The sequence below is a fragment of the Peromyscus eremicus genome, chromosome 10 (assembly GCF_949786415.1).
Source record: "Peromyscus eremicus chromosome 10, PerEre_H2_v1, whole genome shotgun sequence".
Lineage (NCBI taxonomy): Eukaryota > Metazoa > Chordata > Mammalia > Rodentia > Cricetidae > Peromyscus > Peromyscus eremicus.
The window spans coordinates 83,161,311-83,189,235 of record NC_081426.1 but is presented as its reverse complement, the minus strand read 5'-3'; the positions used below and the strand labels follow the sequence as shown (position 1 = coordinate 83,189,235).

Sequence of the window (27,925 nt, the reverse complement as noted above, 5' to 3'; positions counted from 1 at the left end):
CTTCCGGTTACACTAGGAAACACGCGTGTGAGCTGCGGCGGGGACTCGGCGGGGACTGACGGAGGTCTGCGTTTTCCAAGAACTCGCCCGGGAGCCCATCTGCAGCCACCATGTCGGGCAGGAACAACAACAAGCTGCCCAGCAACCTGCCGCAGTTACAGAACCTGATCAAGCGGGACCCGCCGGCCTACATCGAGGAGGTGGGACGGGGATCCGGCTCCCTGGGGTCCTCCCGTGGGCTTCCGGGGCCCTGGGGAGGAGAGGGGGTGTGCGGGGAAGGAGCGTTCCTGAGGACCCGTTTCCCGCCGCTTGCAAACATGCTGCCCGGCAGACCCCACGACCACTGACACAAACCTTAAAACCCGTTGCCTCCGGGTTTATGCAACCACCCACCCCGCCGATCGGCCGAGGGCTGAAGAGGCTGCGCCCAGCCGCCGGCCGCCTCGTCTCAAAAACTCCTAATTAGTCCCCAAGATTTCATGAGCCGTGTGTAAAAAGTGCTTTCCACGGACGGCCGCCCCCGAGCGCCCCAAGCTCTGCCAGGAAGAGCAGAGAGTTCTCGAATGCCTGGGCCGCGGTCAGAAACTTGGCAAGTGCGGTTAAGCCAGGGTTCAAACTCCTTGGGAGCCAGCCTGAGCTAGATTTCCGAAAATGCTTTGGGAAAAGATGAGGTCGGAAATGATACTAGGCCCGCGTTGTGAGGGACTTAGCACTTGAGGTGTGTGAACTAAGAAGAGACGAAGTGAACACGGTGACTTTGTGCTGTTAACCTGGTAGCTACTTCAGACTCGAATTTGTCTCGGAAGCATTAAACCATCTCAGTCTGCTGCCATTAACTTCCTTCGACACTATGATTTTTCCCCCAGTGGATAACTCAGATCATTTTTTAATTGTTCTTCTCCTCCAAATCTTTACATATGAGTATTTGTATGGATGCTTCAGTTGGCCAATAGTGTCAAGCTCGTACAACAAATTAGTAACCGGCAAGGCTTTCCGATGTTCAAGCCAGTGTCCCGTCATTCACAAGGGAGTGGTTAAGAGCCCTTGCAGTTCTTTTTGTGTTATTAATTTTTGGAGTTAACTTGCAGAGTGGTGGGTTTCATTTCAACACTTTCATGCATACATGCTGTGTTTTGTTCTTATTCTGTCCCCCTCTACACTGCCCTTCCCAATCCTCCCTGTGCTCCTCTGACTGGTCCCCTTCCTCTTCCCCAAAAAAACCCTCCTTCTGTATCGATGTCACATATATTTCAGTTCCCTGCACCCCTTTAAGATCTCTTTCTTCTCCTTGGGGAGTTGGTTCAATGGTTAAGAGCACTGGTGCTTTTCCAGAGGACCTAGGTGTCCAGCATCTCCATGATGGCTCATAACCATCTGATCCAGTGTCAGGGGTGTCCTACACCCTCTTCTGGCCTCTGAACACCAGGCACATGTGCACACATACGTATATACAGGCAAACACTCAGTACACATAAAAAAAGAGTCTCTTCCTATATTCCCCTTTCTAACATGTCACAAACACAGATTTAAATCTAAATTCTGCTTATGAGAGGAAACATGGGCTATCTCTGAGTTTGGCTTACATTCCCGTCAATGATTCCATTTCCAGCAGCTATATGTGTGGAAAGACAATAGCTGTAGGGCATGAAACTAAGGCTTGACTCCAGTTACAGTTACAGCAGTAAACTGGATTGTTTGTTGGATTAAACGAGGTCCTGTATATCTTGAGCTTGGCACAGACCAGGTGCTTGGCAAGTGGAAGCTGTGGCTTTAGACTTATTCCTTACGTCTTTTACCCTGGGCTTTGTTGCTGTTTGGGCTTGGGGGATGGAGTCAGGTGGGCAGAGGTTAACGTGTATGCACACCCGTGCCCTAGTGTGGAGGCCACAGGAGGATGTTGGGTGCTCTAGGCTCTCATTCCACCCAGTCTCATACTTTCACTGGTCCTGGAGCTAAGCTAGTGTTCAGTGAGCCCCAGAGGGCCTGCCGTCTGCACCCCTCACGCTGGCTTTATACATGGGTGCTGGCCTCAGAACTCAGATCCTTGGGTCTGCACGGTGGGCACTCTCAACTACAGAGCCATTTCTCCAGCCCTGTCCTTGATTCTCCTCCTCCTCCTCCTCCTCCTCCTCCTCCTCCTCCTCCTCCTCCTCCAGTTTTACAAGCTGTGTGTGTGAGTCACACACACTATGTGCATGCGTACCTGGTACCCTCAGCGGTTAGAAGAGGGCTTCTGATCCCGTGGAACTGGAATTATGATGGTTGTGCATCGCTGTGGGTTCTGGGACATGAGCCAGGCCTCTGAGAACAAGTGCTCTTACCCCTGAGCTGTCTCTTGAGCTCTGCCTTTGATTCTTCGCCCGCCTTGTCTAGAACTCCGACATAAAGCTTCAGTGGGTATTTAAAGGGGTGACTTTGACTGGAAGGCTTCATGTCCTCGGGTACACTTCACATTTACTGGCCTGGCCTGGCATTTTCTGCAGATCCTGGTGCCCTTCATGCACAGGTCATGTCATGTAAATGGCAGAGCAGCATCAGAGTTCCCGACCCTTGTTTACACCACACTGCTCAAGCCTCTGTTCTAAGAACGGGTCTTCACGTGAGCCATGTGGTGCTGAAGAGTTTTCTAAACTCATTTGGAAAAATGCAGAGAAGGAAAAAGGACTGTTTGAAGAGCTGGGGGTGGGACTCAGGGTTTGCCTGCCATGCACAAAGCCTTCTTATATACCCAGATCTTCTCGGTGCCACTGGCAGAGTGTGCCAGCTTGTTATTCTGCATAAAGCATGTGACAAACTCCGTTCTCTTTTTCCCCTGCAGTTCCTCCAGCAGTATAATCACTATAAATCCAATATGGAGATTTTCAAGTTACAACCAAATAAACCCAGCAAAGATCTGGCAGAGCTGGTGATGTTCATGGCACAGGTAAGAAGGAATTTCTAAGTGAGACAGAAGTTGGTGCAACACATAATTTGCAGAAGTACCACCACCCCACCCCATCCCTGTTGTTTCCAGCCCCTGTGTGGAGACTTAAATTTTTCCAAAGCCTTCCCTTTGTAGATCTTATTTTCTTCCTAAGATATGTTAGAGGGTTTTGATGAATTTTATCACAGAACCAACCAGAACAAAAATCATTAAATTTGTCCTACAGGCAGGATCTCAATTGTGCTGCATACTTTTACAAAAACTACTAGAACAATGAAAGTAGTAGAAAAATCAGCATAGGGGAAGGCTGGCAGTTGGGAGTCATTACCGCCGTGAACCGGCTGTCCCCTGAGCATCTACGTGCGTGCGCACCTGAAGTCAGGGGGAGAGGCTGCTCTTGAGAAGAGCGCTGCTGTGTGCTCTGTTACAGATTGGCCACTGCTACCCCGAGCATCTCAGCACCTTCCCGCAGGAGCTGAAGGAGCTGCTCTCCTACAATCACACTGTCTTGGACCCGGATCTCCGCATGGTTAGTTAGAGCCCCCGTGCATGTGATGGTAATGGAGAAGGGAGAGCACCTTGCAGCCAGCATCTCCCCGGTGCCTGGGCGAGGGCAGAGGTGGGGTGGGCATGCCATGTTGTCTCGTTTGATTAACTAGACGTCAACTTTTCGTATGTATGCTTCCTTTTCCTCTCCCTAGACGTTTTGCAAAGCGTTGATCTTGCTGCGAAACAAAAATCTCATCAGCCCCTCGGGTTTGCTGGAGCTCTTCTTCGAGCTTCTGCGCTGCCACGACAAGCTGCTGCGGAAGGTAAAGAGCGGAAGCCTGTTCCCTACGCTCCTCTCTTCCTGCGCTGACATATAGCAGAGTGCAGAGTTCCCGGGATTACCGACTTCCTTTGATAGGATGAGAGATGCAGCTGGTCCCTCAGCAGGAGGAACGTCGTGCCGTGCAGTGTAGTATGAATAACCATCTTTTGCTGAATGCCACTCAGGACCTTTACATCTCAGGGGCTTCAAGTATACATTTACTCACAAACACCTGAGACAGAGATTGTTGATCTTTATTGCTAATGCTTTCTAGACGGGCAGGTTGAGGCACAGGTGAGTGAGTGACTTGTCTCGGGTCAGACAGCTTCTGTGGGTAGGGCCGGACCGTGAACCCAGGCAGTCTGATGCCAAAACCTGGTCTCTTCCTGACCACGCTGTACTGAATGGTTATGTGAGGACATGCATACTAGCTGGAACCAACCTGCACAGTAAAAACTTAGCTTTCTGTTGCTTCAGCATTTTTCTATGACTATGAATTTGCTTCTTTAAGACAAGAGCCGAAGGCTTATGAAACAAATTTCAGAAAGAAAAACTTAAGTTTTAAGAGACTACTACTATTTGATTTGAGCATTTTGTAGTTCTGGTCTAAGTTGTGAACTACAGATGATCCATGGGACCATGTTTGGGGTACTAGTGATGTTTATAGTCACAGACCTGTCGTGTATTCAGATGCTTGCTTCCCTTAAAAAGTTAGGGGCTGGAGAGATAGCTTTGTGTTGAGTACTTGCTGCTCTTTCAGGAGATCCAAGTTCAGCTCCAGCACCCTCGTCAGGCAGTGACAACTGTCAACTCCAGCTCTAGGGGATCTGACACCTCCAGCATGCATGGCACCTGCACTCATGTGCCCGTACCCACATGCTGGCACACACAACTGTATTAATTAAACATAATAAAAATAAATCTTTTAAAAATTATATTCATTTCTAGTGTACAGTTCGGTGCACTTTTTAAAAAAGATTCCTTTTTCTTTGTGTGGATGTTTTGTCTATGTGTATATGTGTACTGCATGCACTCATTACCCACAGAGTCCAGAAGAGGATGTCAGGTCTCCTAGAACTGGAGTTATAGACAGCTGGGAGCCACCATGTGGGTGCTGGGAACTGAACTTGGGTCCTCTGCAAGAGCAGCCAGTGCTCTTAACTGCTGAGCCAGCTCTCTGGCCCTCTGTGCTTCTTGTTTCTGCGTTCCTGGCAGTGCTGGAGATTGGGTCCAGAGCCTTACAGCTCCTAGAGGTGCCCTTTCACTAAGATGCTTCCCAGCCCTTGAGTTTTTCAGACAGGGTCTCACTGTAGTCCAGCCTGACCTTGACCTTGTTGTAGTCAGACTGTCTCGAACATTCGTCCTACCTCTGTCTCAGAGTGGTACAGTACCACAGTTTTGCCTGTTCCCCATGTTTCACTTAAGTGGAGTCATACGTTACATTTTCTCCTGGCTGCCTTCTTGTACTCAGCATGCTGTTTCAAGATCCATATGTATTGTAGTGTGTATGGTTGTGTCTTTTTGTTGCCAAATAGTCCATGGTATGGCTCTGCCGCACGTTTACCCATTCATCAGAGCTGTTCATCGTCCAGTGGGCGCTTGGGTCCTATTTGCCTGTTGTAAACAAGAGTTATGACTGTTTGTGTAACAGGTGGGATAGGGGGGTTCTTTTCTCTGGTGATTCCACTCACGGCCCTGGAGGGCAGCTTTACCTTTGGCTGCCCTTATTGCTTCCATCAGATCTCTTCTCTTCCGTCAGATCTCTTCTCTTCCGTCAGACCTCTTCTGTTGTGGAATGAAACAGGAAAAGCAGAGCTGTCCTGCTCATCTGTGCTTCTCTCCTGGGTTTCACATGTGTCCCGCTCATCTGTGCTTCTCTCCTGGGTTTCACGTGTGTCCTGCACATTTGTGCTTCTCTCCTGGGCTTCACGTGTGTGCTTTGTCTCCGCAGACCCTGTACACACACATTGTGACTGACATCAAGAACATCAACGCCAAGCACAAGAACAATAAAGTGAACGTGGTGAGTGCCCTGGCTTCTTGGGCTCCAAGCTTTGTCCCACCTGTGCATTGAGTCTTGGTCCTCCTCGTCCCCAGGTGCTGCAGAACTTCATGTACACCATGCTGAGGGACAGTAACGCCACTGCAGCCAAGATGTCTCTGGATGTGATGATTGAACTCTACAGAAGGAACATCTGGTAACATGCAGGAGTGTTTCTCGTGAGAAGTACACACACACACACACACACACACACACACACACACACACACACCCTTATTGTTTGTTAGTTTTTCGAGACAGGATTTCTCTGTATAACAGCTCTGGCTATCCTGAAACTCACTCTGTAGCTCAGGCTGGCCTCAAACTCAGAGATCCGCCTGCCTCTGCCTCCGGAGTGCTGGGATTAAAGGTGTGCGCCACCACCACTGCCCAGCTCTATTTTCATTTGTAATGATTACAGAGCCCATAGAGAGGTGTGGCTTTTTGTCTTTGTTCTAATCTTATACTCTTTAATATACTTGTATCGTGCATTAAAGTTGAGCGTGAAACACAGAGGCAGTCTGATGTGGTTGGTCCTTGTGTCGGCTCAACACAGGCTCTCATTATCTGGGAAAAGGAACCTCAGTTAGAAGATACCTCCATCAGATGGTCTGTAGACAGTTATGGTGCATCCTTTTAGTTCATGATGGATGTGGGAGGGCACAGCCCGTGTGGGCAGTGTCATCCCTGGGCAGGCGGTCCTGAGTTGTTAAGAAAGCAGGTTGAGTAATGTGAGGAAGAAAGCCAATAAGCAGCACTCCTCAGTGGCCCCCACTTCTGCTCCTGCCCTGACATCCTTCAGAGATGATTGTGAGCTGAAATAAAGCTTTTTTTTTCAGCAGTGGTTGAGATTTTGCTTTTTTTTTTTTTTTTTGGTTTTTTTTTTTTTTGGTTTTTTTTTTTTTTGGTTTTTTTGAGACCATGTAGTTTTGGTGCCTGTCCTGGATCTCACTCTGTAGACCAGGCTGGCCTCGAACTCACAGAAATCCGCCTGGCTCTGCCTCCTGAACTCACAGAACTCCACTGCCGCCCGGCAATTTTGCTAAATTTTAAAGATGTTAAAATTTTTTTTTTTTAATTTTTATTTTCCTTTTTTGCACACACGTTAGGGGTGCATGCGTGCGTGCGTGCATGCATGTACTCAAGCTTGGCATCCCATCTGCTGTCTCCCTCAATTGCCCTTTACCTTATACCTTGAGACAAGATCTCTCATTTGAACCCTGTTGAACTCAGTTGAGCTGGTTCAGCTACTCTGACCAGCTGCTTTGCTGTGGGGATCTCGTCTCTGCCCGCAGACAGGCCGCCATGCCCCCCTGACAGGGGTGCTGGGATCTGAACTCCGGTCCTCATACTCACACGAGCGCTCTCCCTCTAGCCCTGGGTTTGCTGTGTTGTGGGTTTCTCCTTCTGAGTTTTTGCTGTTTTTGTTTTGTTTTAACACTTAATCTGCGCGGCTTCCTAAGCACCAAATGTTCTCCACATCGATGGCTTCGTTTGTGCCTCAGGCTGAGCTGGAATTAGTGAAGTTTGCACCTGTGCCGACTCTTAGCACCTGTCACTTTAGAATCCAGGAATTGACCGTCCTAATGTCAGAAGGACTCACTGCTTTGTGCCGTTGTCTCTTCCAGGAATGATGCTAAAACTGTCAATGTTATCACAACTGCCTGTTTCTCCAAGGTCACCAAGGTGAGCTGGAGTGCTGTGCGGAAGAAGCAGGGTCTGTTCCCGAGGGCGGAAGTGGAGATGGGTGTGTCGGGAGGAAGTGACTACCACATACTACATCGAGCTTTAAAAATCCTGTGCTTCTAGTGGACTCCTAAAGTGAGCCAGGAAATCACTCTGTAGAAAGAGACACCATCAAACCCAACTGCATGATGTTCACGAAACCCCGGCAGCAGTTTAGATTATTTCCCTGTGAAACCTGGCTTTTCTTCTGTTGGCCTCCGGCACAGCAGAAAGGAACTCATACAGTGTTTGACTCAGAAGTGAGGCTGTGATGGCACCTTTCTTGGGGATGTAGAGATTCTCAGCCGTCTGCCTGAAGGGTGACTGTGCAGAGCCTGGCTGTTGTTTCTGTTGGTTTCCTTAAGTCAGTGTTCAGCAACAGGTACAAGTGTGTAAAGACCGTGATTAGATCCCACAACCTCGATGCCAGTGCCTCAGCTCCGTGTGTGTTGTGAGGCTTGAGGTCCTCCATCTCTGTCAGGGGAGAGCTAACCTCCTTTCAGAGGACATGCGCCTGACAGTTTTTTATCTCATAAATGATTGATTTTGGGGGGTTCGCAGGTGGAACCCAGAGACTGGGCTTCCTCTCCAGCATGTGCTCTGCTGTTGAGCTCTGTCCCTCTCCTCCATCCTAGTTAGGGTTATTGGGTATTTGTGGAACACGCGACCTGGTGAAATATTTTACATCATGAAAAAGGAGTCATTACCCTCCCTCCTACTCTTTGAGATTTTTTTTCTCCAGTCACAGCATATATGCATGTGGGGTGGCAGTGTAGACAGAGTCTGTATTGGGATGCGCTGGGAAAGTTGACTTTATGTAGGGTGGCAGTGTGGACAGAGTCTGTATTGGGACATGCTGGGGAAGCTGACTTTATGTGGGGTGGCAGTGTGGACGGAGTCTGTATTGGGATGCGCTGGGAAAGTTGACTTTATGTGGGGTGGCAGTGTGGACAGAGTCTGTATTGGGACATGCTGGGGAAGCTGACTTTACGTGGGGTGGCAGTGTGGACGGAGTCTGTGTTGGGATGCGCTGGGGAAGCTGACTTTACGTGGGGTGGCAGTGTGGACGGAGTCTGTATTGGACACACTGGGGAAGCTGACTTTATGTGGGGTGGCAGTGTGGACGGAGTCTGTGTTGGGATGCGCTGGGGAAGCTGACTTTACGTGGGGTGGCAGTGTAGACGGAGTCTGTCTTGGGATGCGCTGGGGAAGCTGACTTTATGTGGGGTGGCAGTGTGGACGGAGTCTGTGTTGGGATGCGCTGGGGAAGCTGACTTTACGTGGGGTGGCAGTGTAGACGGAGTCTGTCTTGGGATGCGCTGGGGAAGCTGACTTTATGTGGGGTGGCAGTGTGGACGGAGTCTGTATTGGGATGCGCTGGGGAAGCTGACTTTATGTGGGGTGGCAGTGTGGACGGAGTCTGTCTTGGGATGCGCTGGGGAAGCTGACTTTATGTGGGGTGGCAGTGTGGACGGAGTCTGTATTGGGATGCGCTGGGGAAGCTGACTTTTGTCTTGTTCTTTAGATATTAGTTGCTGCTTTGACGTTCTTCCTCGGGAAAGATGAGGAGGAGAAACAGGACAGTGACTCAGAATCCGAGGTGGGTTGAGTGCAGGTTCTTCGAGGTGTCTGGTTCCTCATGGGTGGCTCCTCTGCGCTCAGTCTGTGTAAGTTAGAGGGAACGAGGGCCACATCTGTCCTTTTTAGAGGCCTGCCATGTTGAGACTGTAGTTCAAGACATCGGCAATGTATTCCTTTTGTCTGGTGAGACTGACTAAAATGTAAACCAGATTCATTTGACCCTGATCTTAGTTCAGAGTTATTTCTACCTTTCATATGTACGTTTAGAAGAATTGAGTAGAACCAACATCACAGAAGTAGGAAAGAGGAGAATAGTATTGCAGTGTCTTTAAAATCAAGTGATAAAAAAGTTTCTTAGAAGAAGTAAAACGAAGTTCTTTTTTAAAAATACTAAGAATGTGCATATATATACAGGGCTGGAGCGATGCCCCAGTGGTGAAGAGCACTTCCTGCTCTTGTAGAGGACCAGAGTTTGGTTCATAGCACCCGTGTTGGACGGTTTAAAACTGCATGTAACTCCAGCTCCAAGAGATTCAACACCCTCTTCTGTTCTCTCTAGGGATCTGCAGGGATGCTCAGATGCATGCATGCTCACACACACACACACACACACACGCACGCACGCATGCACGCACGCGCGCACACACAAATAATTTTAGCATTGCTGTAACTAGATCAGGAACCCCTGATAACATCTTACTAGATTTCCTTGTAAGAACGTTAAGATGATGTAGACAGAGTAAAGGTTTCCTGACTTTGTGTTATTTCTGTCATATTCCTTCCAGACCCATTTCGTTTCCAGGGCATTTATATGTTTGTACAGAAAGTCTTATGTAAGCATTTAGAAGCTATATGCATCATATGTACACACTGCAGTGGGCTTTGTTTGTGTCAGTGTGTGCAGATGCATTTTGTTTAGATCTATGAATACCCACCGAATATTCCAGAATATGAATGTATTATACTTTAAACACTCTTCTATTGATAAATACATTTCCAATTTCCTTCAAATAAAAGCAACATTGTATCTGCATATCATACTGAAATGAAAAATATAAAAATCATTGCTGCAGGGAAAATGTGTGGTCTGTTTTTGCACACGTGTGCATATTTCCTGATTTTAAAAGTTGTATTCATTACTAGGTGTGTGCAAAAAGTCTAAGAACAAAATGTGGGGGCAGAGAGATGGCTCAGCAGATAAAAGCACTTGTGGGGCACTCCAGCGACCTGAGTTCTGTCCGTAGAACCCATGCACAGAGGAAAGTGGGAAACCAGCTCCACAAAGTTGTCCTCTGCCAGCTACACAAGCACTGCTGTATAATCCGCACGCATGCACGCACGCACGCACGCACGCACGTACGCACGTACGTTGATGCCGACAGATATTTTATTAATCAACCAGACACCTGTAACTCCAGCCTGGGGACTCAAGGCCTATAGTCTACATGGGCACCTGCACTCACATGCACACACTCACAGACACATACATACACATAAGTGAAAATTAAATCTTTAGAAGAAAAGGAAATGTAGTTGGAAGGACTGTGCACTGCTTCTGTGCAGATGTCCCCTGTCCCCGGTTTCCTACTGTGGTCTGTTCTGCAGGACGAGGGCCCCACAGCGAGGGACCTGCTGGTGCAGTACGCCACGGGGAAGAAGGGTTCCAGGAACAAGAAGAAGTTGGAAAAGGCAATGAAAGTGCTCAAGGTGAGACTTGTGCCTGGAGACAGCGGTGGGAAGCGTTAGCCTGGAGAATACGAGACAGAGAGAGAGAGAGACAGAGAGAGAGAGAGAGAGAAGAGAGAGAGAGAGAGAGAGAGAGAGAGAGAGAGAGAGCATTAAAAACAAACAGACCTTAGAAATGCATGATGAATTGTAAGCATTAACATTTTAGATGAATAGGTTATGTTCAGCTCTGACAAAACTGTGACTGAATAAATTTGATTAACTTACTCTAACTAGACATGAGTTCTTAGAAAAAGTTTGGTATTTGGTGGTGGTTACTCCAGATAACATCAGTTTGATCCCCATGGAGTCTGTGTATGTGTGCATGCATGTGTGGGTATTACAGTTTATTTGTGTTGGGGGGTTAGTGTGTGTACGTGTTTGTGCACATGTTCACATTTGTGCAGATGAACACAGTGCAGGTTGCCAAAGATCTATGTTGGGTGTCTTCGATCACTTTGCACCTTACTCTTAGAGAAAGCATCTCTCCCTGAACCTGGCTAGGCTGGTGGTCAGTGAACTCCAGGAATCCACCTGTCTCTGCCTTCCCAGAGTTGGAGTTACAGGGCGAGCCACCACATCCCACTTGGTGCTGGGGATCCAAACTCGGTCTTCATGCTCACATGGCAAGCACTTGGCCAGCTGAGCCGTCTCCCCAGGCTCTGTGTGGTGCTGGTGTTTGCATCTTTAAATCCAAGTCTCACTCATTTCATAGCTGCTATATTTTCAAAGCTTTTGTTGTTGTGGTTGGGTTGGGTTGGTTTGGTTGTTTGAGACAGGATTTCACTATGTAGCTAGCTCTGGCTGTCCTGGAACTCACTCTGCAGACTAGGCTGGCTTCAAACTCACAGAGATCCTCCTGCCTCTGCATTCCAAATGCTAGGATTAAAGGTATGTACCACCATACCTGGGTTCTCAAAGCTTAATTTTAAAAGGCAAAAACCAACTTTAGTTCTTTCAAATGAAAAGAGATTTTTTTAGAACACGGATTTTTTTTTTTCTTTTAAGCTAGTGTAATGGGGACAGGGAAATGGCTCAGTGGGTAAGAACTCTGCTGTGCAAGCCTGACCACCTGAGTTCAGATATCTATCGCAAGCCAGGTGTGGTTGCCCACATCTGTAACCCTAGCTCTGATGGGAGAGGAGACGGGTGGGTCCCTGGAAATTGGTAACCAGCCAGCCTTACTAGAACACAGCAAGTCCAGGTTCAGTAAGAAACCCAGTCTCAGCGAGACAAAGCAGAGTGGTAGAGCACTGATGTCTTCCCCTATTGGACATACAGCACACAGTCTAGGACTGGCCAGTGGCCTTCAGGACACACAGCACCCAGTCTAGGACTGGCCAGTGGTCTTCAGGACACACAGCACCCAGTCTAGGACTGGCCAGTGGCCTTCAGGTCACACAGCACACAGTCTAGGACTGGCCAGTGTCCTTCGGGGCACACAGCACACAGTCTGGGACTGACCAGTGGCCTTCAGGGCAGTCTGAGAACTGGCTGATGGCTTTCAGGGCACAGGCACACAGACAGTTTGACTAATAAGGCATGTTACAGGAATTCAGAGCCAAGGGGATTTGAATGGGTTTCCCTTCTCTTTCAGAAACAAAAGAAGAAGAAGAAACCAGAAGTGTTTAACTTTTCAGCTATTCACCTGATTCACGATCCCCAAGGTACCGCAATTACTACTTCTGAGTTCCTTGTTGGCCTTATCACTTCTGTTTTCTTACTCCTGTTTTAGACCAGTCTTTCTTAATTGGTCTACCTAGCAACTGGGTAAAGTGCAGATTCTGATTCATTAGGGCGTGGGCATGGCTTTGGAGTTTGCACTTCCAAGAAAGTCTGCGTAGATTTGCTGCTGGCAGTCTGCAGGCCACACTCTCAGAAGCAGACTGGGTCCAAGTCACTGTAGAGGTTGATGCACACCACCTCAGGAATATGTAGTATATCCAAGTATACACATATGCATGTAACAATAATTAATGAAAAAAAGCCTGGGAAAGGTGTGTGGGAGGGTTTGAAGAGAGGAAAGGGAGGGGCAAAATTATAACCTCAAAAAAGAAACGATTTAAAAATGTATCTTAGGAACCCAGAACTCTGGAGAGTTGCCCTGTCAGCTGAGAGCACTGGCTGCTCTTGCCCAGGACCCAAGTTGGCTTCCTGCCCCCACATCAGGTGGCTCACGATGCCGGCCTGGCTTTAAGGGATCTAACACCTTCTTCTGGCCTCTGGGCATCTGCACACATGCACGTACAAGCATACACATAAATAGAAATTAATAAATATTCTCTAAAAAAAAATGTTAAAAATCTCCTTGAGTGTTGGCACAGCACTCAGGAGGCAGAGGCAGGCAGATCTCTCAGTTCTGCAGGCCAGCCTGATCTACACAGTGAGTGCCAGGGTAAGAGTCCTTGAGATGAATTTGGGGTGCCGTATTTGATCTTTTCACTGCTGTAACACCTCATGCCCTTTCCTGTGCCTGTTACATGCTGTCTGCAGCCGCGAACCCACGGTTCCTCTGATTCCTTCCCTCCAGACTTTGCAGAAAAGCTTCTGAAGCAGCTCGAGAGCTGTAAGGAGAGGTTTGAGGTGAAGATGATGCTCATGAACCTCATCTCCAGACTGGTGGGGATTCACGAGGTGCGTGACTTGCTGCTTCTCTCGGCTGTTAGGAGTTGGGTGGGCTCAGTGAAGGCAAGCAGTTATGTAGAGCGGTGTTCCGGTTTTCATCCCCAAGTCGCTTGCACAGCTAGAATCAGCAGGAAATCTGCCTTTCTGTCTGAAAGCAGCTGCTTTTATTTATACTGCTTCCTTTCCAGTGCGTGAGCGCGCTAATCTACACACTCAGTTCACGTGTAACCGTTACGTGCTTTGTTCTTCGTACCTTCACATGAGTGTTCCTGAGCCAGAATAAACTACATACTTCTCTTGATTCTGGCTACCTTTCAGTGTGCCTAGCCCTGCCTGGCATGAACTTCCGGGTGTCTCTGGTAGGGGTTGTGTGTTTGCAAAGGTGGGATCTCTGGGTGTTTCTTTTGTATTGAGTTAGATTGCAAGGGCTGCTTGGTAGTGGTGGTGTGTGTGTGTGTATGGTGGACGTGTGGATACTTTCAGAAGAGCTGCCTTGAGAATAGGATTAACAAAATTTAGACCACAAAGAAGTAATCCTTGACGTTGTTCTCTTGTCTGCTTTATTTTCTCTTCTGTATATGGGGGTTGTGTGTGTGTGTGTGTGTGTGTGTGTGTGTGTGTGTGTGTGTGCAATGCATGTGTTCAGTGCCCATGGAAACCAGAAGAGAGCATTGAACCCTCTAGGACTGGAGTTACAGATGCTTGTCAGTCATCATATGGGTGCTGGGAACACGTGGTCCTCTGGAAGAGCAGCCAGTGCTCTTAACGGCTGAGCCATCTCTCCAGCCCAGTTTTCTTTTCTTTTCTTTTTGGTTTTTTGAGACAGGGTTTCTCTGTGTAGCTTTGGAGCCTGTCCTGGATCTCACTATGTAGACTAGATTGGCCTTGAACTCACAGAGATCCGCCTGCCTCTGCCTCCCAGTGCTGGGATTAAAGGTGTGTGCCAACACCGCCCGGCATCCAGCCCAGTTTTCTGACAGGCTTATCATGACTGCTTCTGCTCTGAGATTGTTCAACATGTTGCTTTCCTTGATTAAAATCACCGAGTGCAGAGTCCTTCCTCCAGTGTGGTGGGACTAGAAGACAGTAGAGTCAGGACTGTCCATTTGTGGCAGTCTGAGAACACTAGGGCCTCTCAGATTTGCCTGTTCTGTCCCAGCAGCTTTAGGACCGGTGCTGGTCCTGGTCCCTCCTCTTCTGTGAACACCAAGTTGGATCTCTGCAGCCAGGGCAGGGTCAACACTAGAAGAGTGTTGGGTTTTGTTTGCCTTTCCCTACGTTATTCTTCTCTTTCTCTCTCGAATGGTGAGATAGTAGGGGAGTGTTGGGGAGAAAAGCTTTCCCTGGGTTACTGCAGCATATTGAATTAGCCTGTGATGAGATTGCTTCCTGAGACAAAAACGAGTCAAAATGATTCCAAGTGCATTTGGCTTGATGATGGCATTACTTGATGGGAAATGAAATTTCATGCTTCAGTCTCATAAATATTCAAGTTGGTACGTTCTTCTCTCTACAGCTTTTCCTCTTCAACTTCTACCCTTTTGTGCAAAGGTTTCTGCAGCCCCACCAGAGAGGTAACCTGCCCATGTGTCTGCTACCTAACAAGTGCTAGTCTGTTGTTCTAGTGTCAGTAAGACAGATGGAGTCATGTGTGTTTTATATAGAGAAAGGAAGATGGAAGGCTGAGGCAGGGGGATCAGGACTTCAGGTCAGCCCCAACCCCCCTACACACACCTATTTTTTAAATTAAACAAAATAAAAAAGATAAATTCTTGCTTACAACTCTTTTTGTAATATAAATTCTCCTGCCAAAACTTCTAGTTTGGGGGCTGGAGCTCAGCAGTTAGGAGCACTGTACTGCTCTTGCAGAGGACCTGGGCTCACTTCCCAGCACCCACACGGTGGCTTACAACCATCCATAGCTCCCTCTTCTGACCTCCACAGGCACCAGACATGCATGCAGTGCACATACACACATGCACACAAAGCATCCATACACATAAAAAATAAATTACAGAAAAGTCTAGTTTTCACCTTTGACTGTAGCTTTGTGGTAACAGGACTTTATGTTACTGTTCTCTGTGGCCTTGTGTGCCTTCTCAGCAGGGACACAGAAGCAGGGAAAGATGGTTGTCGTTTGCTCAAACAGGAAGGAAGTGAACATCTGACGTGAGCCCTGCACTGTGCTAAGTGCTTTCTGTACATCACCAGATGAAACTGCTGTTAAATGACCTCTTTGAAGGACAGAAAGGGACCAAGATCATTCAAGTGAATGACAAGTCAGAATTTGCTTCTTTCCCAGAGACCTCCTCCTTTTGATTTTGGTTGGTGATGGCTTTTTGTTCGGTTTGTTTTTATATTTTTGAGAAACTCACTATGCATGCTGGGCTAGCCTGGAACTCCCTGTGTGCACCAGGCTGGCCTTGAATTCACAGAGCTCCTTCTGCCTCTGGCATGCACCACTGCACCCAGTTTGGGGCTTGTTGGTTTTTGCCCGGGCTGGCAGGAACTTCAGCAGGCCTCCTGCATGGCCTCTTGTGCTGCCCTTAGAGGCATGAGTTACTTGCCCGGTCCAAAGGCCTTGTTCTTTACCTACACTATGCAGCCTCTTGAAAGAGAGTATGTTCATATATGTACATTTGTGTTTGTCCAACAGATGTTCATTTTGTGACTTATTTAGTTTGGGGCTTGAGACCAAATTTGGTGTGTAGCCCCAGTTGGCCCCAGTCTCGGGGTCCTGCTGTCTCTGCTGCCACTCTTAAGTGCTAGGACTCTAGGTGTGAGGTACCACCTTCTTGGTGGTTTCTGTGCCTGCACAGAAGGCCAAGGAGAGCAGTACATCTGTAAGGTTCATGGTGACCGTAAAGCAGAGTCCTTACTCTCACTGAACTTGTTCTACAAAGAAGTCTAGGCAGCGCTGTGTATACTACCCAGGTCAGGGAATTTGAAGAGAAAAGCAGAGTAAGGACAGTAGTGAATATGGGGGCAGATGCTCTCTTAGACTGCATGATCACAGAGGGCCGTTTGGTGAGGTAGAGTTGAACACAGGACTTGAAGGAGCCAAGAGGTGAGCCCTCAGATAGGTAGGGCCTGGTGTTCAGGTGGAGTAGGTGAAGTGACGGTCCTGTGATTACTGAGATTGCTTGCAGTGTCGCTGTAGTCCTTGGAGGCAGATGATAACGTGTGCCCTTTCTCATCTCTGGTGCTTTCAGAAGTCACAAAGATCCTGCTGTTCGCTGCACAAGCCTCTCATCACCTGGTGCCGCCAGAGGTGAGAACTTGCCCTAACCTCCAGATGGGTGCGTGCAGTGCAGTGCTGCCACCCGGATCCAGTGTGTGCAGTGCTGCCCCTCCCATCCAGTGTGAGCAGTGCGCGCCCCCCCCATCCGGTGTGTGCGGTGCTGCCCCCTGGATCCAGTGTGTGCGGTGCTGCCTCCCGGATCCAGTGTGTGCAGTGCTGCCCCCCGGATCCAGTGTGTGCGGTGCTGCCTCCCGGATCCAGTGTGTGCAGTGCTGCCCCTCCCATCCAGTGTGAGCAGTGCGCGCCCCCCCCCATCCGGTGTGTGCGGTGCTGCCCCCCGGATCCGGTGTGTGCAGTGCTGCCTCCCGGATCCGGTGTGCGCGGTGCTGCCCCCTGGATCCAGTGTGTGCGGTGCTGCCTCCCGGATCCAGTGTGTGCAGTGCTGCCCCCTGGATCCGGTGTGTGCAGTGCTGCCCCCTGGATCCAGTGTGTGCGGTGCTGCCTCCCGGATCCAGTGTGTGCAGTGCTGCCCCCTGGATCCGGTGTGTGCAGTGCTGCTGCCACTGGACAGGTTAGGTTTCTTCCCAGAGTTGCCATCTCTCCTGTCCCTTTTACAGGGACAGAGGAGACCTAACTCCTAAGGAGACACAGTAGACCTTAGCTGTACAGTTCACAGAAGGGAACGAGCTGAGGATTCTGACTTTAACTACCAAGTTCTATGACTAGGAAGGTCCAAGGGTATTTATAAGGCCATGGTATTATCGTTTAAAGCTGGTAATTCTTTGATTCAAAGAACACTGAATTAGCCTGTGTCAGAGCAAAGTTTTGTTTTGATTTTGTCATTGTTGAAAACAATGGAATGGACAGTAAGAAAGCAGAAGTAGCCGGGCGCCAGCACTTGGGAGGTAAGGACAAACAGCTCTATGAGTTCGAGGCCAGCCTAGTCTACAAAGTTAGTTCCAGGACAGCCAGGGCTGTTAATAGAGAAACCTTGTCTCTGGAAAAGCAACACCAAAGAAAGCAGAAGTGGGGGCTGGAGAGATGGTTCAGTGGTTAGAGCACTGGCCGCTCTTCAGAGACCCAAGCTTGGGGCCTCGAACCCAAGTCAGACACTCACAAACTTCCTCTAACTAGCTCCAGCTGGTCTAGTGCCCTCTTCTAGCCTCCGAGGCCACTAGCGCAATGGCACACACACAAAAGTAAAAAACAAAAATCTTTAAAAAGAAGACACAAGCGTGACTATTGGAGAAGGGAGGGAGCAGCGGGGAGATGGGAGGGTACTTCAGAACGAAGGGTAGCAGGGCAATGGCCCGTGGATAACAGTGCCGTGATGACACATGTTACCTGTAAAAAAGGAGAACTGTGTTCTAAGCCAGTCATATGGCTCAGTGGGTAACCACGACAACGTGACTTCAATGCCCAGAACTCACTTAAAACTAGATGCAGCTGTGCACATCTGTGATCCTGGCACTCCTCCCAAGAGACAGGCTGTAGAGTAGGAAAATCTCCCCAAAGAGTAAAGCTAGCCTGGAGTGTGCAGTCAGTAGAAACCGGAGACCTGCTCCGGTGAGGTATGAGAGCTGACTCTTGTAAGTTGTCCTTTGACCTCCGCACACATGCCCTGGTGTGCACTCACTTGTGTGCAAACACACACACACACACACACTAAAATTTTAAAAGTTTAGAAAAGAACAATGTTAAAGGACATTGTCCAACACTGGTAACCTTTGCCTTAACGGTAACGCAGAATTCTGACCTGGAGGTGGATGTTTTCTCCCTCACTCCTTAGTTCTCATTCTCAGCTCCCATCCCGAGGGTGAAAAGCTCCTTCTGCACTGAAGGATCGGCTGTGCTCAGGAAGCAAGGACCCCTCACCTGACTCACCTCTTCTGTTTCCAACCCAGATTATTCAGTCATTGCTCATGACGGTGGCCAACAATTTTGTTACTGACAAGAACTCTGGGGAAGTCATGACCGTAGGGTACGTAGAGCATGCCTGGGGAGGTAGGTGTTTTAGTGTACCAGCATGGGCAGTTAGAGCTGGAGGTGTGGCCTCTAGAAAAGCAGTCTTCTCAGGAGGCTCTGTGGTTTCATCTTATTGGAGGGAACCGGATAAAAATGCTTGTCTTGCTGGTCAGCCACGTGATGTTTTGTAGGTTACTCTTATGTGAGTGACTTTCAGCAACCTACATGTTTCTTTGTCTCCCACCATGAATTGTGCTGGGACAAGTGATTTGTTAATGAGTCGCTCTAAGGAGAGACTAGAGAACTTCTGTAGCCCTTCTGGTTAACTCAAAGGCTTGTCTAATCTGCCCACATTTGGTGATACGCTAAATAGTTCCTTTGCATCTCCCTTGCAAACTGTGGCTGGCTGACCGAGCTGACTTCATTCCTGCTCCTTAGAGCTGGTGGCAAATCCTGCCCTGATTAACAACACTGGCCCTTGTTAACACTGGCAGAGCAGGTGTGGCTGTCGGGAATGTCGGCCTGTAAGGCTGCTCGCCCTCTTTCTCTGCCACACTTTAGGGTTAGGCTCCTAAGGCTATAAAATCCGACCTGTGTCCTTTTGATTTTTGAACATAAAATTACTCTTTTAAGTTCACTTTTCCTTTCCCAGAATCAATGCTATAAAGGAGATAACGGCCCGATGTCCTTTGGCCATGACTGAAGAACTTCTCCAGGACCTGGCTCAGTATAAGACACACAAGGATAAGAGTGAGTTCATGTCATTCTCTGTAGGCCATTGGGCACAGCTGACTCGCTTTTACCTCACTGTAGTCTCTGCCTCAACATTTCTAATCAAAGGTGGTGTTTATTTATAGACGTAATGATGTCTGCCAGAACTTTGATTCATCTCTTCCGGACACTGAACCCTCAGATGCTGCAGAAGAAGTTCCGGGTAGGTGAGGGCACTCAGGGTGGTCTAAAGATGGTGTTCTCAGAAAGTGAGGGCAGCGCCTGCTGTTCACATGATAGATGAGTGATGTGTGTGGTTCTGTTCTTCAAGCTTAGGGTGCAGTTGATTGAGTTCCTTGGTCCTCAGCCCAGTGGCCGACATGTGCTCCGTGATGACGGCTGTCTGTCAGCTCTTGCTACTTGACAGTGTTTGATGCTGTTGGCAGGGTGGAGTCTGCAGGACCAGTCAGCCCCCGATGCACAACCCAGCAGAGAGGGAGGCGCGTTTGTAACACAGAGAGATGGCGCCGTGGAAACTTCAGAAGGCAGGGCAGTTACGCTTTGCAAAAGCCAGCTTCTCAGTTTAGCTCAGAAGACAGAGAGAAAGAAGTGAACTGTCTTCTGTCTGGGGGTTATGTTGTTGACGTGATGTGTACACAAGTTGTTCCTATTATTTGCCCACCTCCATTTTTAAGAGTGTTCTCACCCTAGAGGGCCTTTCATAATGAATGTTCCTATCCTCTAAGCACCTTATTTTTAAATACTTTTCTCTTTTAGGGTAAACCTACTGAAGCCTCCATTGAAGCAAGAATACAAGAATATGGAGAGTTAGATGCTAAAGATTACATTCCAGGAGCAGAGGTTCTAGAGATTGGGAGAGAAGAGGGTACAGAGGATGATGAAGGTCCGTTGGCCTGCCCTTTGCCTTGCCTTCTGCTGGGATTGAACCCGGGTCCTCACTCATGCTTCACTTCAGATCTGGCCCCTGGAGCTAAGATCAGGGAGCTTTGGAGTGGTTGTGTGTGTGCCCGACCAAGAGCTATGACACTCACGTATCCTGGCTGCCACTTACGGAGTGGCCTGCAGCTGCTTTCATAGCCAGCACCGTCCCTGTTCCTCCTCCATCGTGAAGACATTTGCTGAGGTAGCCAGAGACGTGCTTCAGGCTCCAGTTAGTGTCCAGGCACAGCTTTGGGGAACACTCAGTTCCCTGGACAGCGGGGGGTCTGAATCAGACAGGCTCTCCATGACTTCAGTACAGGCTGGTTTCTGGCGAGAGTCTGTTCCTCTTTGAGCTCTAAGAAGTAGGCAAGTCACTGCAGGGTTTGGCTGTTGACAGATACTTGGTCAGCACTGGGTCCCCGCTCCTTAAATTCACTGAGGTGATGTGGCGGCATATGCCAGCAGATGTCTCCCCTCTGGTCAGTGGAGCATCTGAGGCTCTTTACCTTACTCTTCAGCATTGCTGATTTATGTCAGCTTGCTGTGCCTGCTGAACCAGAGGCGGTACCAGTGAGTTCTCTTTCACCCAGATGGATGGGAAAGCGCCAGCCTCAGCGAGGAAGAGGAGGAGGATGGTGAATGGGTTGATGTGCACCACTCTTCCGACGAGGAACAGCAAGAGATTGTAAGTCCACATGTCCCGTCACAGTGCATCTCTGTTTGCCAAGGTGCCATTTTTGCTGGGCCATGTTAAGATTGCAGTGACTGAGCTGTCCCTTAAGCTGGTAGCCATTTATCCTTTCGGCTGTGTGCTTTTCAAGGCTAAGAAGCTGGACAGCATGCCCATGGAGGAGCGGAAAGCCAAAGCTGCAGCTATCAGCACGAGTCGGGTTTTAACACAAGATGACTTCCAGAAAATCCGCATGGCCCAGATGAAGAAGGAAATGGACGCTGCCCCCGGGAAAGCCCAGAAAAGGAAATACGTCGAAATCGACAGTGATGAGGAGTCCAGGTGAAGATGGTACCCTGCCAGATCTGCAGTCGGCTTGGGCAGGGTGCAGTCCAGATCTGCAGTCGGCTCGGGCGCTCAGGCGGGGTGTGGTCCAGATCTGTAGTGGCTCGGGCGGGGGTGCGGTCCAGATCTGCAGTGGGCTTGGCAGGGGTGCGAGCATCAGGGAAGGACGGTCACCCTCACCTTGTGTTGTTTTATCCCTCGCCACAGGGGTGAATTGTTGTCTCTTCGGGACATTGAACGCCTTCATAAGAAGCCCAAGTCTGACAAGGAAACAAGACTAGCAACTGCCATGGTGAGTGGCACATGCCATCCCTCCTTTTGTGGACAGAAAGGGAAGACAATGAACCGTAATCCACCAGTGGGGGGCTATAAACTCCCTGGTGGGTGCTCTTTCCCTCTCCCTTCTCCTCCTTCCTTCTCTTCCTTCCTCTCCCCCCCTCCATCCTTTAAAGGTATAATTAACATAGAACAAAATGTACCGTTATTAGGTGTTAGATTAGGTGAGTTTTTGTTTTGTTTTAAGGCATGCAGGATCTTACATAACCCACAATTCAGGCTGGCCTAAAGCGTTAGTTGAGGATGACCTGACGTGCCTGCCTCTACTCCCCAGGTGACTGACAGACGTGTGGGGCCACGCTTGGTTTATTCAGGGCTGGAGAAAGGACCCAGAGCCTGTGCCTGCTAAGCAAGCATTCCACCAACTGAGCGACATCCCAGCCCTAATTAGATGAGAGCTTTTTCTGTTTGGTTTTTGGTGTACTTTTTGTTGTTTTGAGACAGGGTCTCTATGTGACTGTCCTGGAACTCTTCATGTAGACCAGGCTGCATCTGCTGGGATTAAAGATGTCCCCACTACACGTGGCTATTAGATGAGTTTTGACAACTGTATATAACCATGTAGCTACCACCCAAAACAAAACGTGGAGGGTAGAAATGAGTATTCCGTGCTCCTGGTGTCAGAACTCTTAGCACAGTTATTAAAGCAATAGAGAAACGTGCTCACAGGTGGAGTCGTTCTGGCTCCTCCTGCTCCTCCTGCTGCTCCTGCTCCTGCTCCTGCTGCTCATGTTTGTGCAGTGACCACGACTGAGCTGCTTTCTGTACCTTGACAGTAGCTCCTCCTCACCTTTCATTCTGTGGGAACAGAGAGTCCTGGAGACAATTAGAACCCATGTGCTTTCTCCTCTGCTCTTCCACACACTGACATCTTCCCCTTCCCCACCATCCAGCACCAGCTCAGCTCTGGGCATCGGGCTGAATGGGTTTCCTTTCACTGAGCTCAAGCTCATCTCTGCTGGAGTGAGTCCTAGAGAACAAGAGCTGTACTTTGTCCCTGTCTTGGTGTTGACATCCAACACCAAGAGATTAGGTAATGCCCAAGGTGTTGTTCTTAAAGAAGTACTAATCACTAATTGCTTTGTGCTAATAGGCAGGAAGGACAGACCGAAAGGAATTTGTGAGGAAGAAAACCAAAATAAATCCGTTTTCCAGTTCCACAAATAAAGAGAAGAAAAAACAGAAGAACTTTATGATGATGCGATATAGCCAGAATGTCCGGTCAAAAACCAAGCGTTCCTTCCGGGAGAAGCAGGTGGGTTCAGTGTGGAGCCTGAGTGCTAACAACACAACACAGCTGTATGTTTGACAGGAGGGGTGCCTTCTGAGGACCACATGCTGAGTGTGCTTTGGGGTTCAAGGGAACGCTCTGAGGTCGTGAGCCGTCAGGGTGGAAAAGTCTCAAGCCTGAGTTGGTAAGGGTCACCATGTGACCTGTGGGTGACCCTGGATCTCTGTAAGTAAGAGAAGCAAGCTGGGTCCCCTCTGATGTCCATTCCCATGCTAAAGTAGTCCCCACCCTGTGAGGTGGATTGAAATTGATACATGTTGTGCGTGGGAAAGCCATGCTCAGCACACAGTTCCGCTGTGTTGTGATGTCTGTGTGCCCTTTCACGGGAAGCATCGTGTTGACCAGCCTTCGGGGTTTCCATCCATTGTAGCTTCGCTGGTTTGCTTGCCTGTTTTTTTAAGACAGGGTCTTACTGTGTGTTTTATAATGGCTTGAACTCACCCAGGCTGGCTTTCCTCAGAGATTCACTTGATTCGGCCATCGTAAGTGCCGCTTTGCTCATGATTGCAGGTGTGTGCACCCATGCATGCATGCATGCATGCGGGCGTGTGCTGCCGTGCATGGCCCGGTCATGCCGCTTGGGTGGCCCACTCATCTCAGTGCTGCCCTGTAGTAAACATCTGACGTCGTGTTTTCCTCTTCTGGGAGCGTCCTAGCTTACCACGTGTCGTTCTGAAGCCACGGTAGAGAGTCGGTTCCAGGCTACACAGTCTCTGAACCAGCTTTCCTGGTAGCTAGCCAGCGACAACCTGCCAAGACTGAGCGTAGTGGCCAGCCCTGCGGGCAGCTCTGACTGCGTGGGTGCCACCACCTAACACTACCTGTCTGTTTTATTCCTTCACTTGTAATCTGTGTTTAACACGTGTAGATAATAAAGTGATGACATGTCTAAATAAAGGCTCTGCATTCTGCCAGAGTTGGACTGACTTAAGTTCTGTCCTTCAGAGCCTTCCAAACTTGTAGGGTTGAGGAAATGGCAGCCACTGGCAGCCTTGCTTCTGTGTGGATTAGTTTAGCTTAGGGCATCACTCCTCCACTTCCTGTTCTGTAGAACGCTGGTTTTTAGCATCATAGAGAAGCTGGCCTTTGACCCTTATCAGTGCTTTAGTAAACGCTTCTCTCACGGATTAGAGAAGTGCTAAGACTGAACGAAGAGTTCACTGGACACACTCACAGCTGTTGGTTACGGATGTTTCTTCGTCCTGCAGCTGTGTCCCGCTCCTTGAACTGACAAGTGAACCCGCGTTGCTGCACGTTTCCCTGCATGCGGTTTCTTCAGGGTTTACTCCTTATAAAACATAGCTCTTGTTCCTGGTTTTCATATTGTCTCAGCTACACTGAGATGTCACTGTTTAAAGTGAGCATGAGATGTGTCAAATAAGCTGGGCGGTGGTGGCACACGCCTTTAATCCCAGCACTCGGGAGGCAGAGGAAGGCGGTTCGAGGCCAGCCTGGTCTACAGAGTGAGTTCCAGGACAGCCAGGGCTACAAAGAGAAACCCTGTCTCAGAATACAAAACAAAACAAAACAAAAAAGCATCAAATACTATTTTTAAGAAGATGAAATTAATTTTTGTAGTATGCCTTGTTTTACCTAATAGATCGAAGTAATTCTAACACCTAATATAGGAGTTATTGAGATATTTTATATTTGTGTTAAGTAATTAAAATCCAGGGTCCTGTTTTACACACACATCCAGTTTGAACAAGTAACTCTTTGTTCTAATTATTTCTTTCCTGTTGTAGTGTATGCAATACTGAAGCGTGCACACACCTCCTGTCAAATGCTCAGTAGCCAGAGAGTCCCTGAAACTTCTGTGACCCTGGGCACCCTCTAGAAATGAGCAGCACGGTTAACCCCCTTATCAGTATTTCACTGTCCTAAACAGAATCTAGAAGCCTTGCTGTGGAGCCCAAAGTAGGAGATGGGGCTGGAGACATGTCTTCTTTGAGCTAATGGCATTTGAAGGGGAGGGAGTTGAGGGGATGTGGGAATAGTTGTGTGGATGGAAGTGGCCAGCAGGTGCCGAGGCTTAACTATTCAGGGCTTCCGAGTTCACAGGAGCAGGTCCTGTGAGTGAAGTGTAAACACAAACAGCCAACAAGCCCCTGGAGAGTGGTAGCCATACCTCCTTAGGCAAGCCGGCTGAGATTCCTCCTTTTCTTCTTTAATGCCCTAACGACTCCACCTGCCTACAGAGAGATTGGAAGGCCCAGCAGGAAGCTGAAGGCATGGAGACTGTAAAATCCAGAACTTTAGAACGTTCAGATGTAGAGCCAGGTGATGTCTACCCTAGAATGGCTTTTATTTTATACTTTTGAGACAGGGTTTCAAATGAGTATGAGCCCAGACTGGCCTGGAATTCAGTCTTTCTGACTCAGCCTGCCAGGTGCTGAAGGTGTAAGTCACTATACTGGCTTCCAAAAACGTCTTTTAAACAAAGCAGAACAAGTTAACACGTGTCTTATTAAAGTAAAAGGCCAGAATTTTGTCAAGTGTATGGGACAAAGAGTAGTGTTTGGGAATTAATGGAGAATTGCTCATCACACACTGAAGATGTGTGCCTTGCTTACCTTTTACTACGTAAAACTTAGGCTTGTTCTTAATAGCCTTTTGTATTCCGGTTATCTGGGAAGGCTTAGAAATCTTGACTGAGCCGGGCAGTGGTGGCGCACGCCTTTAATCCCAGCACTTGGGAGGCAGAGGCAGGCGGATCTCTGTGAGTTCGAGGCCAGCCTGGGCTACCAAGTGAGTTCCAGGACAGACGCAAAGCTACACAGAGAAACCCTGTCTCGAAAAACCAAAAAAAAAAGAAATCTTGGCTGGACATCTGTACCTCCTCTATGTGCTGAGAGGAGCAGAGAAGTGCTGGGTGCCACCCCTGAAGTCAGGTGATGCTCTTTCTGTAGGAAACATGAGGTCACTGCAGAAGTTGGGTCTTTTTTTCTGGACCGTAAACTCTGCCTTCAAATTCTACCCCATTTATCATCATCACAGGAGCCTCCAGTTCCCATGGCCAGAAGAAAGAGTCACATCCACATAGAATACACACATTTCTTTTCACCTGACGTATTTCTGATACAAAGTGATTAAAGATATTAAAAAATGTAGAGCCTGGGTTGATGAGATGGCCCAGTAGATAAAGTCCTGGAACCCATGAAGTGCAGAAAGGGGGTCAGTTCCACAGAGATGCCCTCTGACCTCCACAGGGTACCATGATACATGCACGTTTCCCCTCCCCTGTTGTGGAATACATGTTTAACTAGGCAAAGATGTGTTACATTTGTTATGTTGTATTTCTTTAACTATGTGAAAGCGTGTTACATTTGTTTGTGTTACAGAGTATTATTTAACTATGTGAAGGTTCGATACATTTGTTTCTGCTGCATTTAATTATGTAAAGATGTGTTGCTGTTTCACCTTACCTGCCTAAGTCACTTGATTGGTCTAATAAAAAGCTGAGCAGCCAGTAGCTAGGCAGGAGAAGAATAGGTGTGGCTGGTGGGCAGAAAGAATAAGTAGGAGGAATCTCAGAGAGAGGGGGTGGGGGGAGAGAGAGAGAGGAGGGAGAGAACAAGGGGGAAAGAGAAGGGCACGCCCGGGGCCAGAAGCAGTGGAGAGAGAGGTAAAAAGCCCTGAGGCAAAATACAGATGAAGAGAAACAGGCTAAGTTATAAGAGCTAGTGAGTGGGACAAGCCTAAGATAAGGCCGAGTGTTCAAAACTAATAAGAAGTCTCTGTGTCATGATTTGGGAGCTGGGTGGTGACCCAAAAGAAAGCCTGCTACATTCCCCTCTCATACACGTACACAAGTAATAATAAATAAATTAAAATCTTTTCTATTAAGAGCCTGAATTAACTAGGAAGAAATATTTGTCTTGAGCCTAATACCCAGAGTTTTGACTCCTAATGTTAATGTCTTCAAGTCCGAGCCAATGAAAAGAAGTTACAGTGGTGACGTATGGTAAGGTTATCTTACTGGCTGGGCAGCAGTTGCCTTTACCCTGTCTTGCTGACCTGGACTGGATCCTTTAGGAAGTATTTCACTATGTGATGTTTTAGGATGGCTGTTGACCTAGTGGTTCTTGTCTGGTTAATTTATGACCTAGTTGGTGTAACAAATTCTCACTGTTGGTGTTTTCTTTCTCTCCTCTTACAGCTAGCACTACGAGATGCACTTCTGAAAAAGAGGAAAAGAATGAAGTAACCTACGAGCAAGTTATCCATTTCCTACTAAATGCTAAGTGTGTATCAACATGCTGAAAATTAGAAAATATTTGTTTACATTAAAAGGCCAAGAAACGCTATATTTTGGAAACCACAGTAACATTTGTAGCAATTTGGTATTTTTCATTTGGAGGTGGGGCTGGTGGGAATGTGAAATGTAAACAGTAGTGACGTTAAAAAGCTCATTTTGAACTCAAAGAGCAATTCCAAGTGCCTACCGATTGTTGCTGCGGACAGAGCTGAGTGAGCCAGAGTCCTCTCTGAGGGCGGGTGTATGTATATAGGGTGTTTATAGTGAGCTGTCAGTAGTTCCCTCGTGGCAGTTGGTCCACACTCTTGGGGTCGCTGGGGCTCCTGGACTAACTGCAGGGGTGGGAGTTACACATGCTCTTCAACCGGACATAGTTACAAGAGTAAGAGGTTCTTACTTGTAAATAGGCTTACCCGCTGATCGGGTTCCTGCTGTACAGACGGGCAGACAATCGGGCGCTCCTTTTCTTTTTCTTTTTTTTTTTTTTTTTTGTAAAGAGTTTTGGCTAAGACCTCGTTTTTCAAATCGCCTTAAGTCTAAATAGTGATTTTGAAAAGTCTTGCAGGGTGCGGTGGCACACACCCATAATCCCAGCATTTGGAAAGCTAAGGCAGGAGGCTCGTGGGTTTAGAACTAGCTTGGGACATACCGAGCTAGTTCAGGGGCAGCCTGGGCTGCAATAGTGAAACTCCAACCAGAAGCACAGGCGTCTTTGAGCTTTCTTTCCATTTGAGT

General features: G+C 48.3%; 1 protein-coding gene across 1 annotated transcript; it reads left to right on the top strand.

The window, feature by feature from the left end:
- Positions 1-27,259, top strand: Sdad1 (SDA1 domain containing 1). Its single transcript, XM_059274675.1, has 22 exons — positions 1-200; positions 2,819-2,923; positions 3,354-3,452; positions 3,625-3,735; positions 5,686-5,757; positions 5,832-5,932; positions 7,404-7,461; positions 9,026-9,100; positions 10,687-10,788; positions 12,404-12,473; positions 13,337-13,440; positions 14,948-15,005; positions 16,644-16,702; positions 18,577-18,653; positions 19,290-19,387; positions 19,495-19,571; positions 20,126-20,252; positions 20,881-20,975; positions 21,112-21,302; positions 21,513-21,597; positions 22,735-22,896; positions 27,092-27,259. The coding sequence occupies exons 1-22, from the start codon at positions 111-113 to the stop codon at positions 27,137-27,139; spliced, it is 2,064 nt and encodes a 687-aa protein (XP_059130658.1). The 5' UTR covers positions 1-110; the 3' UTR covers positions 27,140-27,259.
- Positions 27,260-27,925: the final 666 nt, after the last annotated feature.